At 42.7% G+C, this 23,718-nt stretch overlaps 1 protein-coding gene across 4 annotated transcripts; it reads left to right on the forward strand.

Annotated features, from left to right (window-relative positions):
- The first annotated feature begins 153 nt into the window (after positions 1-153).
- KLHDC10 (kelch domain containing 10) lies at positions 154-20,713 on the forward strand. Of its 4 annotated transcripts, none has more exons than XM_042469188.1 (9): positions 154-361; positions 7,894-8,115; positions 9,118-9,272; positions 11,555-11,703; positions 13,486-13,570; positions 15,243-15,309; positions 16,588-16,635; positions 17,576-17,715; positions 19,194-20,713. In XM_042469188.1, exons 1-9 carry the CDS (start codon positions 214-216, stop codon positions 19,401-19,403), a joined length of 1,224 nt encoding a protein of 407 aa, XP_042325122.1. In that variant the 5' UTR covers positions 154-213; the 3' UTR covers positions 19,404-20,713. The 4 variants fall into 4 exon arrangements, with proteins under 4 accessions (XP_042325122.1, XP_042325125.1, XP_042325124.1 ...); XM_042469190.1 differs by having other exon boundaries at positions 311-432; XM_042469189.1 differs by lacking the exon at positions 154-361 and adding an exon at positions 438-462.
- The last annotated feature ends 3,005 nt before the right edge of the window (positions 20,714-23,718 follow it).

Genomic DNA, 23,718 nt, shown 5'->3' on the forward strand with positions numbered 1-23,718 from the left:
TGAGAGGGACGGCGGAGATCGATTGCTCAGGCCTGCGTTTTGCTCCGCCCCTTCTCCCGCGATGCTCGCCTCAGCCCTTCTCCCACCCCTCAACAAACTCGTTGTCTATTGGCTCGCGCTGAGCAACCTCGCCGCTGATTGGCTGTCGGTGAAGGTTCCGACGGTGGCAATTCTGAGGGAAACGGAGGGAGGAGGAGAGGAGGCCCGGCCAAGATGTCGGCGGCGGACGGAGAAGGCTGGGAAGGGAACCGGCAGCGCGGAGGCGGCAGGGGCAGCGGCGACGGTCTGGTGGCTCCCGTCCCTCGCGGCGGGGGGCTCCTCAACCGGTTCGTCAGGCTCCCTCCCGGCCCAGGACGAGGCGGTGAGAGGCGGAGGGAACGGGCGCCATTTTGGGGACCCCTGGGCTTCCCAGGAGGAGAATGAGCCTCAGATGTGAGTCTGCGGCCCCGCGAATGTCCCGAGGCAAGGAAGACTCGAAGGGGGCCTTCCCAGGTCTTTTCACCTTGGGTTCCTTGGCGGTCTCCCTCCCAAACACTATCCAGGGCTGGCCCTGCTTAGCCACTTCCTTCCTCTGAAATAGAGCCTGGGATTCCGCCTCTGTCTCCCATCCAAATGCTATCCAGGGCTGGCCCTACATAGTCAGCTCTTTGCTCTGAACTAGAGCCTCCAGCCCTTGGGATTCCTTAGCAGTCTCCCGTCTCAGGATTGTCCAGAACTGGCCCCGCTTCGCCCACTCTTTCCCCTGAAAAAGAGCCCAGGAGTCTTTGGTGGTCTCCCATCCAAATACTTTCCAGGACTGGCCCTGCTTAGCCAGTTCTTTCCCTTGAAAAAGAGTTTCCAGCGCCTGGGGTTCCTTTGCAGTCTCCCACCCAAATAGTAAGTAGGTTGCCCCTGGTTAGCGCCCAAGATCAGGCGCACATGCGCCCACCTCTGCCTTCGAAGCGCCTTTTGACTTATGGCGACCCCAAAGGTTTCTCATAAGGTTTCCTTAGGCAAGAAAGACTCAGTGATGGTTTTGCCCATTCCTTCCTCTGCAGTATAGCTTCCAGTGCCTGGGATTCTGGTGGTCCTGAACCAGCATCACTCCCAAGATCAGAAGGGCTTGGTGCCCTTAGAGTACTCTCTTTTGCAGATCTGAGCATTCATGGGTTTTATTAACATCTTCTCTGTTGAAATATCTAGGGCCTCCAGTGCAACTCTCTGGTCAACTTTAGCCCAAAGTCACACCGAAGGACCTAAAGGCTCCTAGAGAGAAGACTCCGCTGGGCAGAGTTTTTGTGGCTCTGGGGCTGTGCTCTGGAAGAGTTTATTCCAGACCTTTCGCCATCATCTGTGGCCGGCGTCTTCAGGGAACGCTGGCATGGAAGAGAGTGGGCATATGTACAGAAGGACAACCAACACACAAATCAAGGAACAGGAGAGACATTGCAGACTGGGTCAGCCAGAAAAATCATCATCAGCAGCAGAACATGTTATAAACCTGGACATAAAACACTGATGACACTGACATTCTGGACCATGCCAACCACTGCCATGTCAGGATGCACAGGGAAGCCATTGAAATCCACAGACACCTGGACAACTTCAACAGGAAAGAAGAAACCCTTCGAGGAAACAGAGTTTGGCTACCGGCCCTGAAAAACACTAAAGTTGAGATCCAGCAAATGAAAACCACCCAGGGGCCGGGTTTCCCCAACGGACAGCGGTTCTGTAATTAGATAGACCCCCTGAGACCTTGCCATTCAACAACACAGATTAACAGGGAAACCACTTCCCCTCAAACAACAGGATGTGTGTGTGTATGTATGTGTGTGTGTATATATATATATATATATATACACACACACACACACCCCACTCTCTTCCATGCCAGCATTCTCTGAAGATGCCAGCCACAGATGCTGCTGAAACGTCAGGAATGGCCTCTTCCATCAACTTCCTTCACAGACAACTGCTAGACATTTGTAGCTCCTCCAGAGCAATTCTGTGGTCAGTGTTTGGCAGATGTTGACCACAGAGTTGCCCTGGAGGACCTAGAGATTCCTAGAGAGGTGTCATCTCTGGTAAAAAATAGTGGTTTTGTTATTTGTGGTTTTCCCACATTCACGGAGGTCCTGTGTCCCTAACCCCAGCAAATGCAGAGGGATAGTGTATTTAGGCCATGTGTATATATGCCTTCAGACTGCTTGTAGACATATGGATTGCTTTGATAGTGCCTTCCTTTGAAACAGAGCCTCCAGCTCCTGGGATTCATTGGTGGTCTCCCTCCTAGTATTAATCAGGGCTGACCTTGTTTAGCTTTCTAAGGCCAGACAGGCTCTTTTGGTGCCTTGAGTGTATTTAGGGTAGTTGGATATTTATGGTAGATTTACTTCCCTGATGGAAGGCCGTGAAAAGCCCCCAATGCATCACAAAAATCTCTCTCTCTCTCTCTCTCTCTCTCTCTCTCTCTCTCTCTCTCTCTCTCACACACATACACACAGATCTGTGCCTTTCATTTTTGGTGACCTGTGTGGGATTGTGTGTATGTTTATATGTACCTTCAAGTCACCTGTCAATTTATGGCGACCCCATGGGTTTTCTTAGACAAGGAAGAGTCAGCTTTGACATTTCTAGCTTCTGAAATAGAGCCTATGGCACTTGCTGCTATTCCTTGGTGGTCCCCATCCAAATACTAACCAGGGCTGACCCTGGTTAGCTAGATAAGTCAGAAGCCATTGTAATTGGCACACCAGGGAATTAGAGTCAGCCTTCCTTATCCATGGATTTTTTATCCATGGATTCAAGCATCCGTGGTTTGAAAATATTTTTAAAAAGTATAAATGGCAGAAAGCAAACCTTGATTTTCCATTTTGTATAAGGGACACCATTTTGCTGTGCCATTATATTTGATGGGATTTGAGCATCCACGGATTTTGTTATCTGTGGGGGATCCTGAAACCAAACTCCAACGGATAACAAGGACCCACTGTAATATACTGCTAAACGTGGTCCTGTCCCACTTAAAGCAAGTTGCAATAATTCAGTGTTGGAGCATTAAATTAGACTTGTTCATACTTGGTCAAGTGGATCTTGCCTGCAAGATGACTCCTGTAGAAAACCTGCAGCTCACAGCATTTCTGAGAAAAGACAGGGAATGAGGCCTTGGGAGGATTTTTCTGCAGACTAGCACTGTTAGGAATTCTTTGAGCTGGAAATGGATGTAGACCAGCCTCTCCCTTTGGTTGTAAGCTTCATTCCAGATTTTCTACATTGCAGATAGACTGACTGAAATGTTCCTGAGGGTCTCTTTCCATGGCAGGAGATCTCAGGCTTCACTGATTCATTAGGGAAGATTCAGTCACAGCTTGTTAGGCATCATGCTTTCTTTGGCCAAGTGTGAAAGCAGTCTTACCTTTGTTTCCTGCACTGTGTACCTTTCTGACCTAAACAGGTCCTGAGAACCCTGAGGGTAAGTTTAGGCTTCCTTGAGATGCTGTTGGTAGAGAGGACAGATAGATTGTCAGGCTTTTCCTCTTCAGCGTTTCTTGGGCAGTGGGGCTGGGGGGCTGGGATTTCTCCCGGTGATATCAGAGGAGATGCCCTTGGGCTCTGCTCAGACATTCATGCCCAGCTGTTAAATCCTTCCTATGTATGTCCTCTGGGCAAAAGAGTGTTGCTGAAGCATCTTGTCTTTCTTGTGAAGAGCAGGGATATGAAAAACCCCTCAGCATCAATCACAACGTGTTTCTTCCAATCCCATCTAAGTTTTCTTCGCTTTGGGTGGTGAGACTTTGTGTTTCCAGCACTCAGATTTGTGTATGTTTTGGAAGCATTTTTCCTAATGTGCTCATTTATTTCTGCCACAGTTTACCTGGTTTATGCACCTTTCCTCGACTGATTGAAGTGTTTGTATTTTTTTCCAACTGTGCACAGTTTGGCCACTCATATTTTAACATACCTTCATTCCTTTATGTGCACTTTGTTTCTCAAAACATCCTTGCATGCCTTGCAGATATGCTCAGGGCAAATTGCACGTCTTGCAGCAAGCCTTGGAAGGTGAGAAAATGCTGCTTTTATCATAACTGTTGAGTCCCATGAAATTTCTCTCCATCCCTAGTGAAGAGAGTTCAGAAGGGTTCAGTTCTGGTCAAGGCTGTACCTGACAGAAGTGACTAGAAGCACAACCCGCTGTCAGTCACTTAGGCAAAATATTTCAGGTTATTTTGTAGAGCTTGATTGCTAAACTAGTAAATGACATTAAAAAAAAGAACTCACTCTTTGTGAAAGGCTTTGATGAAAACCAGACTGATTATTTTGTGCCTTTGATGTTTGGAATTTTTGCAACTTTAATGTGGGAAACCCTGGGAGGTTTTACTCCACGACTGTGTGAGTTGTAGAAGACTGATATCAGTAAGACATTATGCTTTATAAGTTGATGCTGGCTGTTTTATCTTGAGTGAATTTGTTGAATGAGCAAACAAAAAGCCAGGACAAAATAACAAGACAGAATAACATAAGAGCAGTCTTTCGAAATATACTGGTATGTAACATTTCATTTTTTGCAGCTCTTCCTTTCAGTGTTGAACCAATTTTGGCTGCTAACCCAGTCCATAAAATGCTTCAGTGCACATCATTTTGGCATCTTTATCAGACAATAAAGTATTTAAAGAGGTTTTTATCCAAAGCTGGACTAAACATCTAGGTTAGCACTCTGCAATGGATGTTGCTGAGCTGAACCTGGATTGTAATATTGTTTGACTACAAAAATGAAAGTGGCTTCCATGAAAGCGTAAATAAACATGTACGGTTTTATGCTGGAGTTATTTCGACATTAATAGCATCCTGAATGTTCATTTTAATTTAGTTTATTGATTGCAAGTCACGCTTGAAAATCTTTCTGCCATTATAACATTTGATTCTTCATCCTGTCCTCTCTTGACCTGTCTATATCTAGGGCTTGTTTTGTGTGGTAATCTCACACAGTTTGCAGCAAATTCTGATACTTTGGCCCATTTTTGTCCATTTCTGTATCCATCTACAGCTTGATCAACCATCTTTTGGTTCCACTTTTCCTCAGTAAGGTCAATGCAGATCATTTGCAGATCACCTTGTTTTTAAATGTTTCTGGTGGATAAGGTGCAAACGCAAGCCAGTAACCATTTCTATTACAGACTTGTACAGCTTATACTCTGAATGCTGAAAATTGCTTGTGGGTCTTGCATATCACACATTCTGACCCTTCAAGATTAGGCCAGTCTGTCCTGATTCCATTTTATGCTGTTAGCAGTACGATCCTGTTCAGTCGGCCCTTGGTATCCACAGGTTCTGCAGCCGCCGTTTCAACCATCCATGGCATGAAAATATTTTTAAAAACATTCCAAAAAGCAGTGCTTGATTTTGCCATTTTATGTAAGGGACACTATTTTACTACACCATTGTTTATGAGATTTGAGCATCCACAGTTTTGTTGTCCACAGGCGGTCCTAGAAGCAAACCTTAGCGGATGCCAAGGGCCCACTGTACAATTCAAAGTCATAACTCTTTATGTGGATCAGCATGCAGAGGGACATTGCAGCACTTTTGAGACTAACTGAGAGAAAGAAGTTTGTAGCATAAACTTTTGTCAGTTTCATCAGACGCATGGAGTGAGGTGCCTATGTACAGACATTTGTGCTCATGAATGAGCAGGTGTGTTTGTGAATAGTAATAGGAATGCAAAACTTGTGGGCATGGTGATGAGGTGACAGGGTCAATGGGTGGTGGTCCTTGGGGGACAAAGTTGGGAGGAAAAGATATTGTCTGAAACCAAGATGAGTAGATAAGCACGTGAATGGTGGAGAACCTGAAAGGAAGTGTGATAAAATGAGTGAGAGAGCATTCATGAGTCTGGGCTGTTACTAGTGTTATAATATGTCTATTGTGTTCAACTCATTGTCAGTGGACTGGCGTTTGTGGATATATCCCAATTCTGCTGTTTCCAGTCTCCCTTTGACCTTTTTTGTTCAAGGATTGATGTTCTGAGGTACAGGGCAGCATGTCCAGGAAGACCAAAGTGTTCTGCAGCTGGTTTTTTTGTACATTCCCATTCCTGATGCCTGTTATGTCCATTTATCCTCTGGTGCAGAGACTAGCCTGTTTGTCTAATGTAGAATGCTGAAAGGCATTGTTGACAGAGAATGGCATATAGTTTTTTCTAACGTTTGGTCCTTTGTTTATTTTAGACTCCCAGAAGCCCCAGCCAACTTAGCCCAGGGTCAGGAGTTATGGGAACTGAAGTCTGAAATCAACTGAGGGATCCATGGTTGGAAACCACTGCATTAAAGGATGAACAAGTATAAGTCCCTCTAATGTGGTTGATGTGATTAGGGCCTGTGATGACATTTCCGGAATAAATATGTGAGCGTAGTTGACATCTAGTTTGTGGCAAAGTCTTGTACCCATCTCCCTATCTGCGTTGTGTGGCCTCCTATAGGCAAGTAATTGTTTGAGTTGGCAGTTGTATGTGACTACTGGGGGGGCGGGGGTTCTGCATTTCTTGTCTTTAGTCTGTTCTGTAGTAGATTAGTCTTGCCTTGTTGATTTGTTTTTTAACTTCATACGGTGGGTACTGTAGCTTGAAGAATGCTTGCTGTAATTCTGTGAGTTTGGCATCCCTGTCTTGTGGGACTGTTTCAAAGGTCTTGGCTTTAAACTATGGATTTGGTAGTATGTTCACAATGGAGACATGTAAGCACATGTACCCGTCAGTGGGTTTGCAATACAGTGTGGTACTTAGATGTCAGTTGTGGAGCTGTATGCCAGTGTCGAGAAAATAAACCTGTTCTGTCCATAGTTCCAGGATAAGGTGATGGTGGTGTAGAAGTCATTGACATTCTGGTCAAATATCTTGGATGAGTCCTTTCCATGAGTCCGAATGATAAAGGTATCATCAATGTACCTAAGGTAGAGGAGAGGTTTCTGGGTACAGCAGTTAAGGAAATGTTCCAGGTCAACTACGAAGAAATTGGCAAAGATGCTACAATATCCCTTTGTAAAACAAATGATTATTTCTGAGTGAACAGGTACAGGATTGCACTGTACATTTTCATCTGAAGTAGAGCCTACAGGACCTGGGATTCCTTGGTGGTCTCCCATCCAAGTACTAAGCAGGGCTGACCCTGCTTAGTTTTCCAGATCAGATGAGATCTGGTGTCTTTAATGTATATAGGACCTTGCAAAGCCATAACTGCACAGTTAAAAAATAGCTCACTGATCAATCTAGAAGGTTGCGGGGTTGGAATCTCCCTCTGCTTTTTGAAGAACGATGGTCCCCACTTATATCTTATCTCAACACCATTGGAGCAGAAGTGGGTCTTCCTTTGTAATATGACTCCCTTTCGATGATTGAACTGGTGCAAAAAAGGTATCTCTGTCTTCTCAGTCCATCCCTGTTTTTATGTAATGTTGCCCTTTTACATCCCATCTGACCTTGAATTTTTGAAGTTAGTTTTTAAAGACCTGTATTATAGCTTGTTTTTGTTTGTATTTGTTATTGTTTTCTGCCTTTTTTTGGTAAGAAATAAAATTTCTTTAAAATAAAATAAAGATTTGGCCCCAAGGTTTCAATAAAAACTTCCAAAACGTGACAAAGCCAGAGGTGGCTGAAAAATCCAACTGGTTTGTTTCAGATTCTTTGTTAGGATATACAATTTGCAGCTCTCTCATTGAATCATGGAGTCTAGGAATTGTTGGGTTTTTTATTTCAGTGAACTTGAGTTAATCAGGGATTTGTCCTGGACTTCATGGAGCTGGAGCGGTTTGTCTTCTGACTGTGATGGCTGACTCTTATTATGCTCCATAATGTGTCCCTTTTCACAGCAATAACCAGCCTTCTTTCTCTTTGCTTATTAAACCATTGTCTTTCTGATTTAGGCCACAGAGTTCCCCCTGCCAGAAGTGGCCACCGCTGTGTAGCAGACAATGCCAACTTGTACGTGTTTGGAGGATACAATCCTGACTATGACGAGTCTGGAGGGCCAGAGAATGAGGACTATCCACTGTTCAGAGAGCTCTGGCGATACAACTTCGCTACTGGCATCTGGCATCAAATGGGCACAGAAGGCTACATGCCACGAGAGCTGGCCTCCATGTCGCGTAAGTGCCACTTCATTATTGAATTCACTAGGCATACTCCTTTAGGACAGAATGCAATAGAGATGTAACACAGAGCATCTTCTTTCCTGTCCATGAGAGGACTATGCCAGGAGTGAAGACTGGGACACTGTCCTGAGTCATTTTGTGTTCCAACTCCTGTGTCTAGGATGATGTGTTAAAGCCCATTTGTAGACTTCAATGGACCCAAAGCAACCTCACTTCACAGAGTTGTTGGCTAGTAGTTTTTTCCTCTGTGCCAAATGTGCACCATGAACGCATTTATGAAAGAACCATTTTATGTTTTTGTGCCCCAGCTGTGGCTAAAAAGATTATGAAAAGTGTGCCCCTAACAATGATCATGAGGTTATGTTTTTGGAGGCCATTTTTATCCCTTTTTTCTTAGGGAAAGCTACAGTTTGGACCATGATAGTTGTGTCATGATTCTGAGGGGGGGGAAATCATATGTGGAGGTATTATTATTGAGTCCTCAAAAGCTCTTACTTCCATGGATATGGGATTTGTGCCATTTGTGTCAGGCTTATGAAATTCAGAGATAGAAGGGACATGGGTAGGGGCATTATTTCTGTTTGAAGCCATGAGTTTTATATAAATCATTGTTATTGTTTATATCCTGCTTTTCTCTAAAAATTGGTTGTCAAGGATTTGATACTCAATTAACTGAGACTCAAAATAACGGATGACCAGGGAAAATCATTCACATTTTTGTGTGTTTTAATATGTTTGTACATCCACTCAATGGGTATGTATGACATTTGCACTGCTCAGAACCCCTTTCACAGTGTACTTCCATGTGGATCATTCCCGTAGGTTAGCTGTTCACTTATAACAGGACACGTCTTCTCTTCACACTTTACACCATAATATTATTTTTGGTGGTACTGGAGTAGTTGAGAAGGGGGGATAATCTTAAAATAACTTTTTGAAGTTGTAATTCTGCATACCAGCCATGGTGCTTCAGTGCTTTTTGTTTTGTTTTGCTAGTTGTGCTGCATGGGAATAACCTCTTGGTTTTTGGTGGCACTGGAATCCCATTTGGCGAGAGCAATGGCAATGATGTCCATGTCTGCAATGTGAAATATAAACGCTGGGCCCTGTTCAATTGTCGAGGGAAGAAACCAAATCGCATCTATGGACAGGTACTGAATGATTCTCGAGCACAACTGCAGCATCTATTAATTACTGCTCTGGGAAATTCCCTTAAAACTTAGGGACTATTGTATACACTTAATTATAAGTCGATCTCAAGTACAGTATAAGTTGAGGGCAGGTTTAGAGGCCTTTTGAATTTTGGTCTGATAACTCAAGGATAAAACTTAGGGGCATGTAGCATAGGATGTAAAGATTGAAGCAAAGGAAAATGATGCCGAAGAATTCTTGAAATAATATTCAGGTCTCAGGGAATCCCTGCATTAGATCTAAAGTTCAAAAAAGAAAAGTTTGTCTCTCCTCACAAGTTACGATCTCTTGCAGAGCCCCTAGTACCCTCTTGCAGAATCATAAGGTTGCAAAACCCTGCCTTGAACCAGGTATTTTTTTATAATTAGTCCCCATATTCTAAGATTAGGCAAATAAATGTAGTGTTTATTTTGGGCAATATTTGATGATGAGATGATGATGATGATATGAGGATGATGAGATGATAATAATACGTTTTTTTATATACCACCCAATCACTGGGAATCCAGAGCGGTTTACAACAGAGGGGATAATAGACGGTTCCCTGCCCCAGGCTAAATCTAAAAGAAACGCACAAAAGGAGAAGGGAATGGTGAGGGGGGGAGGGAATCGGGTCCAGTATTCTTCTCTCCCTCTGAGGCCTGGACCAAAGCAGATATTTAAATAGCACTTATCCCCTATAGAGGTTCTCAGAGTGCTTCACAGTAATAAAAAAAAAAAAAAAGATTTTTTGGGGGGGGGGGGGGGGAGATGGTACTGCTGCCCTCACCATGATAGTGTCTGAACATTGTGTAGTGTAAGTGATGTGGTCCTTGGCTGTGTTCTCTTGAAAAGCATTACAGAAAGTGAGGCAGGCTTGGGATATAAATGGTCTTTGGAGGACTCTTTGCAGTCTACCAGGGGCGTGTGCCACCTCTGCTGCTGTTGTGATTGAAATGACTTCAGCATTGGAGTGTTTTACAGCAATCTCTGCAGTTACTACTCCAGGTCTGTGGTAATACTGGCTCTGAAGTCAGGCAGTGCTCAGCTGTTTGCTCAGGGGCTTGGCCTTTGCTGCATCCTGGGCAGCAGGCATCTTTATTCCCTCTTGCTTGACTTCTTCAGATTCTCTCTCTCTCTCTCTCTCTCTCTCTCTCTCTCTGTGTGTGTGTGTGTGTGTGTTGTGTGGGGTCAGAAAAGGGACATTTTGGCCAGAGGAGAAGGGCTGCAAAAGCAATCTTGTGGACTGCCTGAGGCCCCAGGGCTATGCTTTGTCTATTCCTGATTTAGCTAAAGCATTTGGAAAAAAACAGATTAGCAAATACTGTATTTGGTGACAGAGACTAAACCACCCAATAATATTCTGTGAGTGTAAATACCTCCTCTCTTCATAAGCAATTTGTAGGAGACTTGATAGCCAAGGTTTTGACCTTAGGAGCTTTATATCAGGGAGTAGTAGGTACTTTCTCCCTTAGTTCCTATATATTCATCTGTCGTTCTGAGCTGTTCTAGCTGTAGGTCATAGCAGTCAATGCCTGGTGCTGGCAATGACCTATAGGACCAGAGCAAAAATCGTTGTGGATTGGCACAGTTAATTTAGCTTGGTCTGAGGACATGAGGGGAGGCCGCAGGCCCATGTTTCCTAAACAATGACCTGGAGCCACACCAAGCTGTGATCATTATTATTTCATTATTTCATTTATTTATAATCATTATTTGAGTCCTGGAACTCAAGGTGGCTTACAAAAGCTGCAATGGATGCAGGTAAGAGTTCACAGTGTACAAAAGTTAAATGCAGTTAACTACCAATGGATTTTAAAGCGTGTTAAAAGAACACCTATTAAAAAACCTAAAAAGAAATGTAGACAATACAGCCCATTCCTCTTGAGCTGTTCTCAAAGGCCTGCTGAAACAGAAAGTTCTTCACTTTCCTATGGAAGGGCAGCAAGGAGGATGCTAGTTTGACCTCTCTGGGGAGAGAGTCTAGAGCCTGGAGGGAGTTGCTGAAGAGGCTCTCTCCCTGTTCCCACCAGATGTACCTGTAAGGATGCTAAGATAGAAAGGAAGGCTGCCTTGAGTTCCAGCCTAGTGGGGAAAGTAGTTTGCGGAGAGAAATGAAATTAGTGAGTTCTGTGTTGGAGTTCCAACACACAGATCCCCAAAAACCCTAGGATTGGAGGCTCTACCATGTCCTTTTTAGAGTGGATTAAAGGGACATTTTGTTGATCTGCTTGTGAATGTTCTCTTTTGTCTGTCCTGCCAGGCAATGGCAATCATTAATGGATCTCTGTATGTGTTTGGGGGAACAACTGGCTACATTTACAGCACAGACTTACACAAGCTGGACTTGAATACCCGGGAGTGGACCCAGCTGAAGCCAAACAATATGCACTGTGACATGCCAGAGGAAAGGTGAGCTTGACCAGGACATGAGTTATCTTTCTGATTGGTTCAAAGGTGACCCCTCTTGATTCCTGTTACTATCTTGATGTTTTGGTAATACCTTTGCCTTCATTCATTTTGTATGGACATGCTGCGATAAGACAAATGCTCTTGTGGAAAGGATGTGGTGAGGCTTGCTATTCCTTAACTGACATCTTTGTTCTCACACTATCTAGACATAAACCTCAACTATGAGAGTTTTCCCACCCAATTTTATCTTCAGCTGCCTCTGAGAAAACCTTTTTTTTATTTTTTGTCATTTTTCTTTGCTGTTAAGTTGACTTTGGCTTATGATGACCCTATGAATGAGAGACCTCCAATCAGCTGCCCTCTCAGGTCTTGCAAAGCCTGGGCTGTGAGTTCCTTGATTGAGTCTATCCACCTGTATTACAGTCTTTATCTTTTTCCTAATGCCTTCAACTTTACCTGGCATTAATGACTCGTGTGTTTAAAGTATGATAGCTTCCATTTAGTTACCTTGGTTTCTAGGGAGAGTTCAGGCTTGATCTCTTCTTGGACCCATTTACAGCTATATCTCAGTTAATAAAGTCTCTGACAAAGAAGCTGGAGAAGTCTGATCTGGCCACATTCCTTGGTTACATCCTGTTTGGATTACTGTAATGCACTCAATGCAGTGCTGCCTTGGAAAAGTGCTCAGAAACCTCACTATTATTTGTTATTTGATGTTTTTAATTTGTTGCCTGCTTTACTTTATTGAACCCTTTCCTGTATTGTTTTGTATTATTTATATGTATTATGCTATTATTTCTTAGATTGTACGCCATGGGAAGGTTTACTTTATCCATTTTGTTGTTTGTATGTACAGTGCTGTGTAAATCTACAGCGCTATATAAATAAAGCATAATAATAATAACGGCCCAAAGAGCTGCAGCCAAGTGTTAACTGGAGCTGGCTACAGGGAGTACACAACTCCTTGTTGCAACAGCTCCATTGGGATCTGGTCCATTTCCAGGCACAATTCAAAGTGCTGTTTTTGACATATAAAGCCCTATACAGGTTGCTTCCAGGGTTATTTGGAGGGCTGTTTTTATGCCATCAGGCTTCTTCAGACTGATAAGGTTTAGGCTTTTAAATGCTGTGTGATTCAGATGTTAAGGTTTGTATATAGTTTTGAAGTACGTTATATTCTTGTAATGTGTAATTTTTTACCTTGTTTATTTTTTAAACATATTTATACTTTTAAAAAGTTTTGTATGGTTTTCAATTTGTTGTTAGCTGCCTCGAGTTCCTATATTGGGAGAAAGGCAGGATATTGTATGTATAGTGCTGTGTAAATTTACAGCGCTATATAAATAAAGGTTAATAATAAATAAATTAAATAAATAAAGTTTTCCTGTCCACCCAGTCCCTCCTTTTTTCTTTCTGTGTCTAGCTGGAATTGTTTAAAACAGTTTTTGGAAGGTGGTAAAGAAGGACTCGAGGAACACAGATTTTTGAGTTTCTGGGCTGCGGTAAACATTGCAATGAAGCCAGAGCTGAAATATGGGTTTCTCCTAAGTCAATCCTACTATAGCTGCATGTGCCTGCTTACAATAGGCAAGGTAGATAGTTCTACTGATCCCAATAAGACTGATTTCTGCTACTCCTGAATTTGGAAATATTTTGTATGACCCTGCTAGCAGGGCTCCTTGCTGGAAGAATAAACTGAGGAAAGTGATTATACCCTAAAGGAACAATATGATGAGCAGGTTAGTGAAGGTAGAAGTAACACATCTGGCTTTGTTTCTTCAGATATAGACATGAAATTGCACATGATGGACAGAGGATTTACATCCTGGGAGGTGGAACATCATGGACAGCCTATTCCTTGGACAAGGTAATGTGAAACTGTAAGGAGCCGCTTAGCAATTTGATTTCTAGCTGCCAAGGAGATGAGAGAAAGAGAGAGAGACGGGTAACTTGTACTGTGCAAGGAAGTAGAGGAGTTTAAAAAGTTGATTATTTGATTTATTGATTGATTTATATATAGCACCAACTATGTACATGACACTTTACAGAGTAGAACAACAAGATTAAAAAAATCTCCAGCCCTACCAAAGGCATACTGTGTAATACAAACACACACACAAATGAAGGAAAAATGCAAATGTAAAACTAATGCAGTGCAAAAATTACCCAGGTAGAAATACAAAAACCAATGTAATATAATATGAAGCAGACTGACAAATATTTCATTGATAAATATTTTGTTGTTTTGTTTCTTACACTGTCATGGTCAGTAGAAAAAAAACTAAGGAGTTCTGCTGGGTAAGACCAAAGCACTCTCTAGCTGAGCATCCTCTTCCCCACCATGATTGATGAGATGCATCTGGGAAGCCGAAAGGCAGTGTATGAGAGCATAGCCTACTCCTGCTGTTAGCTTCTCATCCTTGAGAATAGTAGCCGTTTATAACCTTTTGTGAATTTGACTAATTCTTTTTAAATGTGTCTGTAACCTCCGTTTGTGAGAGGGAAGTCCATAGTTTAGTTGGGTGAAGAGGGCTCTTTTGTGAGTCTCAGAAGATTTTAATCTGCATTATCATTGGAGCTCATGCTTCTCTGGACAAGTCAGTGAATACAAAGCCAGGCTTCTGATATCTCAGGATTAGAGTTATATCTTATTTGTATTTTATGTGCCTCACCATTTGGTTTGTACCTTTGTCCTGTGCCTCCTCCAGAACATCTGACATCCCTTCACCCCATTTTATAATGTGAAAAACCTGTGTATTTCTGGGCTGGCATCCTGGAATTGAGGCTTTGGGTTTTTGCACTTTACAGGAACACTGGGCCTCCAAAAGCCCCTGAAATGTGAAAAATTGAAGCCAAAAGCGAATGAGAAATCAGTGGGGTTTCAGTTTCAAAGTTGCTCAGCCCTGATTCAGTTCTTCCTTTAAGTAGGTCCTCTTCTCCAACGCTTATGTGCCCATTCCTTGTATTGTTGGAATATCTACCCAAAGAGAAGCAAGTGAAATAATAAAAAGTGCTTTGAGAGAGTCGGAGGGCCAGGCAGGTCAGCTGCCCCAAGAGAATGTGTCCCACCTTCCTTCAGGACCAGCCTGTCCAGATTCCTGTCTTTCCTCTTGTAGTTGAACAGCAAAAGGCAATGTTGGCGCACGTTTTCTGAACTAGGATATCTCTTGCAGGCAATGCCGTGTTGTACCTTTGACAACTTGCTGCCAGAAGCCTGAGGCTTAGTCATTGCTTTCTTCTGTTTCTCTCATCATTGTAACCATCTGGCTATACACTGGTGCCTCGGGTTACGAAATTAATTCGTTCCGCCATTCCTTTCGTAACCCGAAAATTTCGTAACCCGAAAAGGCTTTCCGTTAGCACTGGAAAGCCTATAGCATTTGAATTTCGCGCCGAAATGAATTTCATAACCCGAAAAATATTTCGTAACCCGAAACAGTTTTTGCCAATCCAACTTTTTCGTATCCCGGAAATTTCGTAACCCGATCATTTCGTATCCCGAGGCACCAGTGTAATTGCATTCTTTTTGACTGCTTCAGATTCATGCCTACAACCTTGAAACAAACACCTGGGAGGAAATCGCAACAAAGCCTTATAAGAAAAAAGGTAAGCATTTGAAAACAGCTTTTGTTGGGAAGGGTTGGAAAAAGGAGCATCTTTTTAGGTGGAAAGCAAGTTTATGTTTGTGAGCCAGTTACAACTTCAGAAGAAATCTATAGCTGAGAACATATTTTTGGTTCTTTGTGTGCTTTAAAAAAAGTCCCATAGATTAATCTGGACCATATACCAACAAGTTGCATAGACCCATATAGGTTGATATGTGATAAATATCTGGATCTTTTTCCCCCATGCCCCATATTTGTTGCTAACATGAGTTTTGTTGTAGAATTTTACACATGTATAATTACAGCGCTTTAGAAATAAAGTTTAATAATAATAATAATAATAATAATAATAATAATAATAATAATTTTAGACTGAGTTTTAGAAATCTGACTCTTCAGAGAATGTTTCTTGATCAGGAGCCAGGCAACACCATTGACACTATTTCAGTATCAAATGGGGGGGAAAAGGAATTGATTAACACCTTTGAGACTAACTGATCATATTAGTTCTCTTGTTTCGTATGTGCACCTGAAGAAATTAATTGATAACCATGAAATTGATAACCACAAAACCATAAAAATAAATCAATCTCAGAAGTGCTAATGAATTCCTTCTTATCCATTTCATGCTGGAACAGACTAACAAAGTTCTTTCTTTGAAAAATGTTTTGTGGAAGTGGGATGTTCGTTTTAAAGCTCAAGACTCCTGATTTCAGTTACTGTTAGCTCTGATCATGCATGGTATGCACCATGCAGAGAACTCTCCTTACTCAGTTTAGAAGGTTAAATCAATCCATTAGTTAACATCCTGTAACCTTTCTTGGAATGTGACCTTGTTCTTAACATACTTTTTAAACTGAACTTCTGTAGATGAATTTCTCCTTTCTGTTTCAAGGTAGGTGGCTAAAGTGCTCCATAAGAGCGTGTTCATTCCTCTCCCGTCTTCTTTAGATCTTGCTGGCATGCTACAACATCTTGAATTAATTCCCTATGGTTCCACAGAAAGCCAACATGTACACCTTCTTTCCTTTAAGCATGATGTGAAGAAGTAGAAGAGTTTCTCTATCTTTGCCTTATATATTTTCACCCATGGGGATGAAAAAGCAATTGATGTTAAATGACCTTAACATCTGAAGAACCAGTAACTTTCCTGACTGTTAAGATAAAGTGCTGTTTTTTCTTATGGATTCCCCACCTTCTGTGTCTGTGCTAGAGCTATCTTACTCAACAGTCTTTTCTTCTGTTTCACTTGCCAACAGTCACATTTTTTGTTATACAGAGTTCCCAGCGGCCAGAAGATGTCACAGCTGTGTACAGATAAAAAATGGTAAGAGTGGCTGGCATGGGACATTCTTTTTAATGGTGGGTGAAATCTCTGATTTAGAACTTTTTTTGCCTGTGAGCCCACCAGTACACATACATACACCATGAGCTGCTGGGATGTCTTGGACTATTAATGAACATTCTGCTATTTGAAAGAGAAAGTCAGTTAGTGCTGGGAAAAACCAAAACAGCTGGGGTGAGAGAAACTGAATGTTGATTGGATTGCTGATTTTATACACAGAGCCTAGGAACAACATAGGACATGTGTTGCAGCTGGATTTTGAAAGCTTTTATGTCCCTGGTGGGGTGGGGGGCAGGAAGGAAGGAAGGAGGAGAAAAGTCAAAGCTTGGAAAAGTTACACTTTCCATCATTGGAGGAGGGTATCTTAATCTTCATGCTAAGTAGCCAGTGTTGCGTTTTTTAACAAGTCCCAGAATACCCCAGCCAGCATGGGCACTGGCTTTGTTTGCTGGGGGATTTTGAGAGTTGTGGTCCAAAACAGTAACTTTTCCAAGCCTTCTCCCTCCCCCGTCACACATTTAGAGTTGGTTGTACTCATTCATTCCACCTTTCCTCCAAAGGCCTCCAGACTGGATTCACTCACCTACTCATTTTATCATCACAGCTACTCTCTGAGGTTATATTAGGCTGGGAAGATATGAGGTTCTTGGCTTAGTGGATATTTTGAGTCTAGACCTCCTTGGGCTATTTCTGGCTACTATACACTGGATTGAATGATAACAGTGTCTGTGCTAGAAGCTGCAGCTTCCAGATGAAATTGGAGTCTTTGTTGTTGCTTCAGAAGCAACTGCCCTATTTGAAAAACAAATAATCAAATTGTTAAGGGGTCAGATCTATTCTGGGCCATGTTTGCAGTAGTCTGTTCATTGAGGGAGGGGAAAAAATCTGTCGTCTTAAGCCCTTGTGTGGTCTGTCAATTCAGATGTCTTTGTCTGTGGAGGATACAATGGAGAAGTGATATTGGGAGACATCTGGAAGCTGAATCTGCAAACTTTCCAGTGGGTGAAACTCCCAGCTGTTATGCCCGAGCCAGTCTATTTCCACTGTGCTGCTGTGACTCCGGTAAGTGGCTGTGAAACTTTACACAAACCCACATGCCTCAGTAATTTCCCACAAAAATTGGCCACTAAGGTGTAGGTCACTGGATTAACCTCCTGAGATAGAGAAATAGATTTCCATAGGTTAGCATCCAATAAATCCCAGGGCTGCTGCATATGCAGAAGAAAAGAGGGCTGTATACAGCCATTTCTTGCATGTTCACCTCTCCTAGGCTCACATTAGGCACTTTTGCCTTTGTCCATTTCAAAAGCAGCTTGAGATCACAGATAAAGGATAAAAGACCCTTCCTTTTTTCCTTCCTCCTCATCATCACATTTTCTGTATTTCCTATTTGTTGCAGTCAGAATGCCTTCTAGGTGTAGAATTAAGTACAGTTGGCCCTCCATAGCCACAGATTCAACCATCCACAGCTTGAAAATATGTATATAAGTTCCCAAAGCAAACTTTGATTTTACCATTTTTGATAAGGCGCACCATTTTTCTATGCCACTGTATTCAGTGGAACTTCAGCATACATGGATTTTTGTATCCATGGCTCCTGGAACTGAACCCCAGCGGATACTAAGGGTCCACTGTACATTTGTAGTTTGGTGGGATAAATAAGCCTTACTCAGGGCCCTTTCATTATTATAGAATTCTAGAGCTATGGTTTTTCTTTTATTGCCATGGCAGTACTTTGGGGGATTCTGGGGCTTATACTTCCTCAGCCGTGTTCTTCCCTTCATTGCTGAGTATGAACGTAAGGTAAGGGGACCAGCATTTAATTTGTTGAGGCAGTAGAGTTCTCTGGCTAAGAGTTATAAGTACTCTTCCAGGATTTGTAAGCTGCAAATCCCAGGATTCCATGAGGTGGCACTATGGCATTTAAAGTGGAATCAAAGTGCTGTAACTATGCCGTGTGAAAAGGGGCCCTTGAGTTGGTATTTCTTGGTGAGCTTGCATTCATACATTCACAGTATTTTGGGTTTTTTTGTTGTTGTTGCTTTTGCTTGTTTTTAAAAAAGCCTCCATTTTGAACAAGCAAAACAATGAAATCTACCCTGTGGTAAAGAGAGAGTGGCATAGTTTTGCACTCTGTGCTACATCATAGTTTTGACATCTGAAAAGTGTGTGGGGTGGGAAATGAAGATGGATGGAAACCATCCATTTTGCAGTATACCAAATAAAGTGTATTATTAGGACAGGAAGTCTTATTCAATCACAGTCTTCAGGACTAGGGTGCTGCACATGTTGATGCCCAGCTTTGAAAACACGAGCTATTGAGTAGTACATACAATGCCAGCTCTCCTGCAGGATCTTTTCATGAAGGTGGCAGCTCACAAATAGTTGCAGAAATGTTATTTATTTATTTGCTCATTCAATTTCTGCCCCACTTTTCTCTCAGTAGGGATTTTAAGAGCGTATGTTGTGCATAGTTTGCAAACCGATCTTGGATTGAAGTGCTGTATGTGTCCACAGTCTTTTGTTCTGTTTCCACACAGGCTGGCTGCATGTACGTCCATGGAGGTGTGGTGGACATCCACAGGAACAGACGGACTGGCTCTCTCTTTAAGATGTGGCTGGTTGTGCCTAGCCTTCTCGAACTGTCTTGGGAGAAGCTTCTGGGCTTTTTTCCTCATTTAGCAAAGCTCCCCAGATCACAGCTTTTGCACCTTGGACTCACACAGGGACTCATCGAGCGCTTGAAATGAGTATCTTCTGCTCTTAAAACACTAATTTAAGAAGTGACTCCTCTTGCCCTTCTCTCTTTCTCTCTCTCTCCTTCTCTCACTGCCCCTGCCCCTTTTTCTCCCTCTATTTATGAGTACGCAGAGGATGCTGCTAAGGAAATGGAGAACTCTGCTCCAAAGCCTTACTCAGCAAATACATCAGATGCCTTTCTTGTGAATTTTTATTTTAAAGTTTATGGAAGTCAGCTTTTTTTCCCTTAATTTATGGATACTTATAAATACATCATGAACGAAAGGATATTGTTACTGAACTAATTTGTGCTTTTTGCTGCATGCATGTTGTCTCAGAAGGGAGAGGAGTGAGCAGAGGGCACCATGTCCTGCCTTCCCTTTTCCAGCTCCTTAATATTGTTTTGTAAGATCTGCTTAAATGCATAGAATATGCTGCAGCAGGTCCAGGTTGGCTTGATGTGGAATCTGTCCTAGCTTGCACCCACAGCACTTGGCCTTTTTCAAAAGTGAACAAATCATGTCTTCTGTAGGCCATTCTCTGACAAAGGCTTCAGCCGGATGTCACTCGCACAGCGTGTTGTGGCTTTCTCAAATGTGTTGTTATTTCTTACCTTTTCATATTGGAATACCCTACTGGAATTTACAGCTGACTGCCTGTACATTACAATATTGCTCTCTATCCCAATTGTGGCATGGAGGGACAGAGCGTGTTCCTACTCACGTTCAGCACCCAAGAAGAATTAATGGAGAAAGAAAACCATGAAGAGCTGAAAGCTTGTTGTTTTCCCCCATCTCGTCACAAACATGTCAATGTGAGAACTTGGAAATTCATTTTTAGCGCTGTAACTGTTGCATCAGCCCTGTTTTTTCTTCTGTAGGTACAGCACTAAATTCCACCAGCTTCTGGATTTTCCCTTTTGCTCTGAGCGTTGGTTTGTTTTAAAAATCCCAGTTTCAATGGACTTTATCCCTCTGCCGCTGCCACCGCCTTTCCAAAGGTTTCATACTAACGGGCCATTCATTCATTCCCAGGAAATGCCACATTGGCACTGCTATGTCCTCCCTTTCTTGCGCATGGGCAAGATGCCTGACATTTTGCTGCAAACAGTATTCGCCTTGTTTCTTCGCCAGAAATGCTGGAAAAAGGAAACTGTGACTCTGTCTTAAGTGTTTGTTCCAAGTGGCTGTGAAAATCAGTTCTGTAGAATGTATGCCAAACAGCCATCAAACCAAGCATTGTGCCTGGCTCCAGAGGCTGGGTTTTTTAATCCTTTTTTTTTTGTGCGTTCTTTTTGTTTAAAATTGTACATGAAATCTCACTGGTGCTTCTTGTCATGTGTCCTTTTTAAAACTCAATTACGTAGACTGTCCAGATTGTGTGTGGTAGCGGTGGGAGGAGGCTGTTTAAACAGCATATTCACGTGAAACACCAGGCCATTGTTTAGGCTCTGACCGCCACTCCCTCCTTGTTGGCTGTGGCCCAAGGTTCCCCAATGCTCATTCACTTTGCCTTATAGGTTATTCAGGCCCACACTGTTTTTCAGGGTGCATGGAGTTTTGTGTGTATGGTGATGTGGCCAGATGTGTAACTTCTATCCTGCCTAAAGGGAATAGCTCTAGTCCAGGGGTAGGCAACCTTTTTGAGCTGGGGGCCGGGTTGCTGTCCCTCAGACAACTGGGGGGCTGAAGCCAAAAAATAAACAATTAAACAATTAAAAAAATAATTAAAAAAAACAGGGGAAATGTAGGCAACATTTTCAAATGGAGGACACATTTTAAAAAAAAAATGGAGGACACGCAAAAGAATTTGCTGTTTTTAAAAAATGTTAATATAAATGCATGTTTCGGAGGCTTCTATAGACAATTGCCCCCCTTGTCCTCCGCTTGTCCCCCTTGCTCGCCTCCTACTGATGGGCCAAAGGCTCTGGCAGCAATCGGCGGCAGGACTGGGCTGGGGCCAGTCCCAAGGCCTTGCCAGGCCGCATCCGGCCCACGGGCTGCAGGTTGCCTACCCCTGCTCTAGTCAGTGGACACTAACAGTATAAACTAGCCCTTTGTGTTAGCCCACAGACCCTAGGAGAAGCTGTGGGGCTTGAAATCTGCAGAGCTATGGAGGAGGAGGAGGTTTCAGTGGAGATACCTGCCAGATATCGGAAACAGTTTTCACACCTTTTGTAGTTGCGAATTCATTAGTCACCAACCATCTTAAAGCAGCTAAGGAAGGTGGTGCCCATATCTGTTTGTGGTTCCATTTTAGCTTCCCTAAGTGTCATTTTAAATGCTTTGATAGTCTCTTTAGGCATTTGGGTTTGGGCTGGGTGGTGGTCTTGGTCATGTCTTGGCTTTTTGTCTAAGATCAAGTGTAAGTACCTTGTGGTCTCTTCCAACTCTGTCACTCAAAATGAATAGCAACAGCTTTTCTTTTAAGCCATTATTTCCTTGTTCCATACAGATGGAGAGCAGGTAGACTAGAAAGTTATGCAATCAGGTGATTCCTCGCTAGTAGCCAAATTCCCCCCCCCCCCGCTTTCTTTTGTTGGGAGCCATTTAAAAATGACAGGTTTGCCAAAGGAGCCTTGAAGTGGCCTGGTTTGGGGGCTAATGCCACACAAAACACTGTGTAAAGTAGATGCACGTTACTGGGGCCTCAAGATGCTCCCTTTTATGCCACGGGTTGGCTACTGTGCAGGGTTGAGGGAGCCAATTTTCTGCTCCTTCAAGCATCCGACTGCAGAAGAAACACACACACCCCGAACGAAGTTTAGGGAGAACTTTATGGGCTGAACCTTGTCCACACTTGCTCAGTATTTGGTCTCTATGTGTGCTGTGTGCCTTCAAGTCATTTCTGACTTATGGTGAGCCTAAAGTGACCTTGTCATGAGGTTTTCTTGGAAAGATTTGTTCAGGAGGTTTGCTATTGCCTTCCCGAGGCTGAGAGCATGTGCCTTACCCAAGGCCACCCAATGGGTTTCATGGCTGAGTGGGAATCAAACCCTAGTCTCCAGAGTCAACACTCAAACCATGGCACACTGGCTCTCATACTATTAATCCTTGTCATATTTTCCCTAGGGTCGCCATATCTTGGAAATGACTTAAATAACTGAAGTTCCACTCATTGGCCTGTTACAGACTGCCAAAATAAAGCTGCTTCGGGTCTCTTTGGAGGTATGCTGTTTAAATGATGCATGCATCCTAAAAATCCGGAAGCTGCACCAAAGCTGCACTTCAGTGCTTAGGAATGGAGTGTGGCTTTGGCGCGACCTCCGGACTTGTAGGACCCATGCATCATTTAAACAGCATACCTCCAAAGAGACCCAAAGCAGCTTTATTTTGGCAGTCTGTAACAGGCCATTGTATGTTAAAAAAAGACAAGCAGGCTGTTTTTTCTTCTATCTCTAGCTTTTGTTACTACTCCCTTGTATTAGAACCTCAGGATCTACCTACCACAGTGAAATGAAAGACATAAACCAAGGCTGAGATCTTACACAGTGACAATTGAATATAACTTTATGCCAGAATAATTAGGCCAGCAAAAAGTCAAGTAAGTGGGTCTGAAATCAAGCCTAAACTCTCCCTAGAAACCAAATTGACTAAACAGAGGCTATTGTGTTTTGGAACATCAGGACTGACTTGAAATATGGTAATCCTCAGTAAAAGTGGAAGTCAGGAGATAAAGAGGAAGACTGCCGTTCAGGTGGATGGACTCCCACCAAGAAGTCGCAGCTTCCCATTTGCAAGATGTGAGCAGGGATGTAACAGGATCTGGTGGCATCGTAAGGTTGGCATATGTCAAAGCCAACTTATGGCACTGAAAGCAAACAAAAGCTAGACCAGAGTTGTACTGGATCATATAACTGCACGACCAATAGTGCAGCTGGCTACAAAGCTTCATGCTCACCTGTTGAGCAATGTTTTCACCACCGATGTGGTCCTGATTGGGATGGTCCCCTTGTATAACCTCCTAGAAAACTTCCAGCACTTGGGTAGCAGTATTCATATCAGTCTAAGGAACACCAGGATGCTGGCAGTAGTCTGTCCTCCCAAAAGTGGAGGCTATTGGGTGCAAAAGAATAGACGTAGGAAGCACTGAAAGACCTCCGACTTGAAAAGAATCCATGCTTTCCTGACAATCTCTTCAGATTGGCATTTTAAACTATATTGATTGATCCTTGCAATATTGTAATGGTTTTGACTGATGGTTTTAATGTTTACCATTTAGTTAACGGTGTGTGTTTGCAACCATGAAGGGGTTTTTTTAAAGGAGAAAGGTGGGATTAAAAAATGAATAAATTAAAGCACATTAGGATTGCTTGATGCCAAAAGG

The sequence above is a fragment of the Sceloporus undulatus genome, chromosome 5, assembly GCF_019175285.1.
Source record: "Sceloporus undulatus isolate JIND9_A2432 ecotype Alabama chromosome 5, SceUnd_v1.1, whole genome shotgun sequence".
In the NCBI taxonomy this organism is placed as follows: Eukaryota; Metazoa; Chordata; class Lepidosauria; order Squamata; family Phrynosomatidae; genus Sceloporus; species Sceloporus undulatus.

Bases quoted from the DNA above. Each gene is read 5' to 3' on its own strand.
- KLHDC10 (XM_042469188.1), top strand. From the start codon at position 214: ATGTCGGCGGCGGACGGAGAAGGCTGGGAAGGGAACCGGCAGCGCGGA. The intron at 13,571-15,242 runs GTAATGTGAAAC...TGACTGCTTCAG, and splicing joins CAGCCTATTCCTTGGACAAG to ATTCATGCCTACAACCTTGA. The intron at 17,716-19,193 runs GTAAGTGGCTGT...GTTTCCACACAG, and splicing joins ACTGTGCTGCTGTGACTCCG to GCTGGCTGCATGTACGTCCA.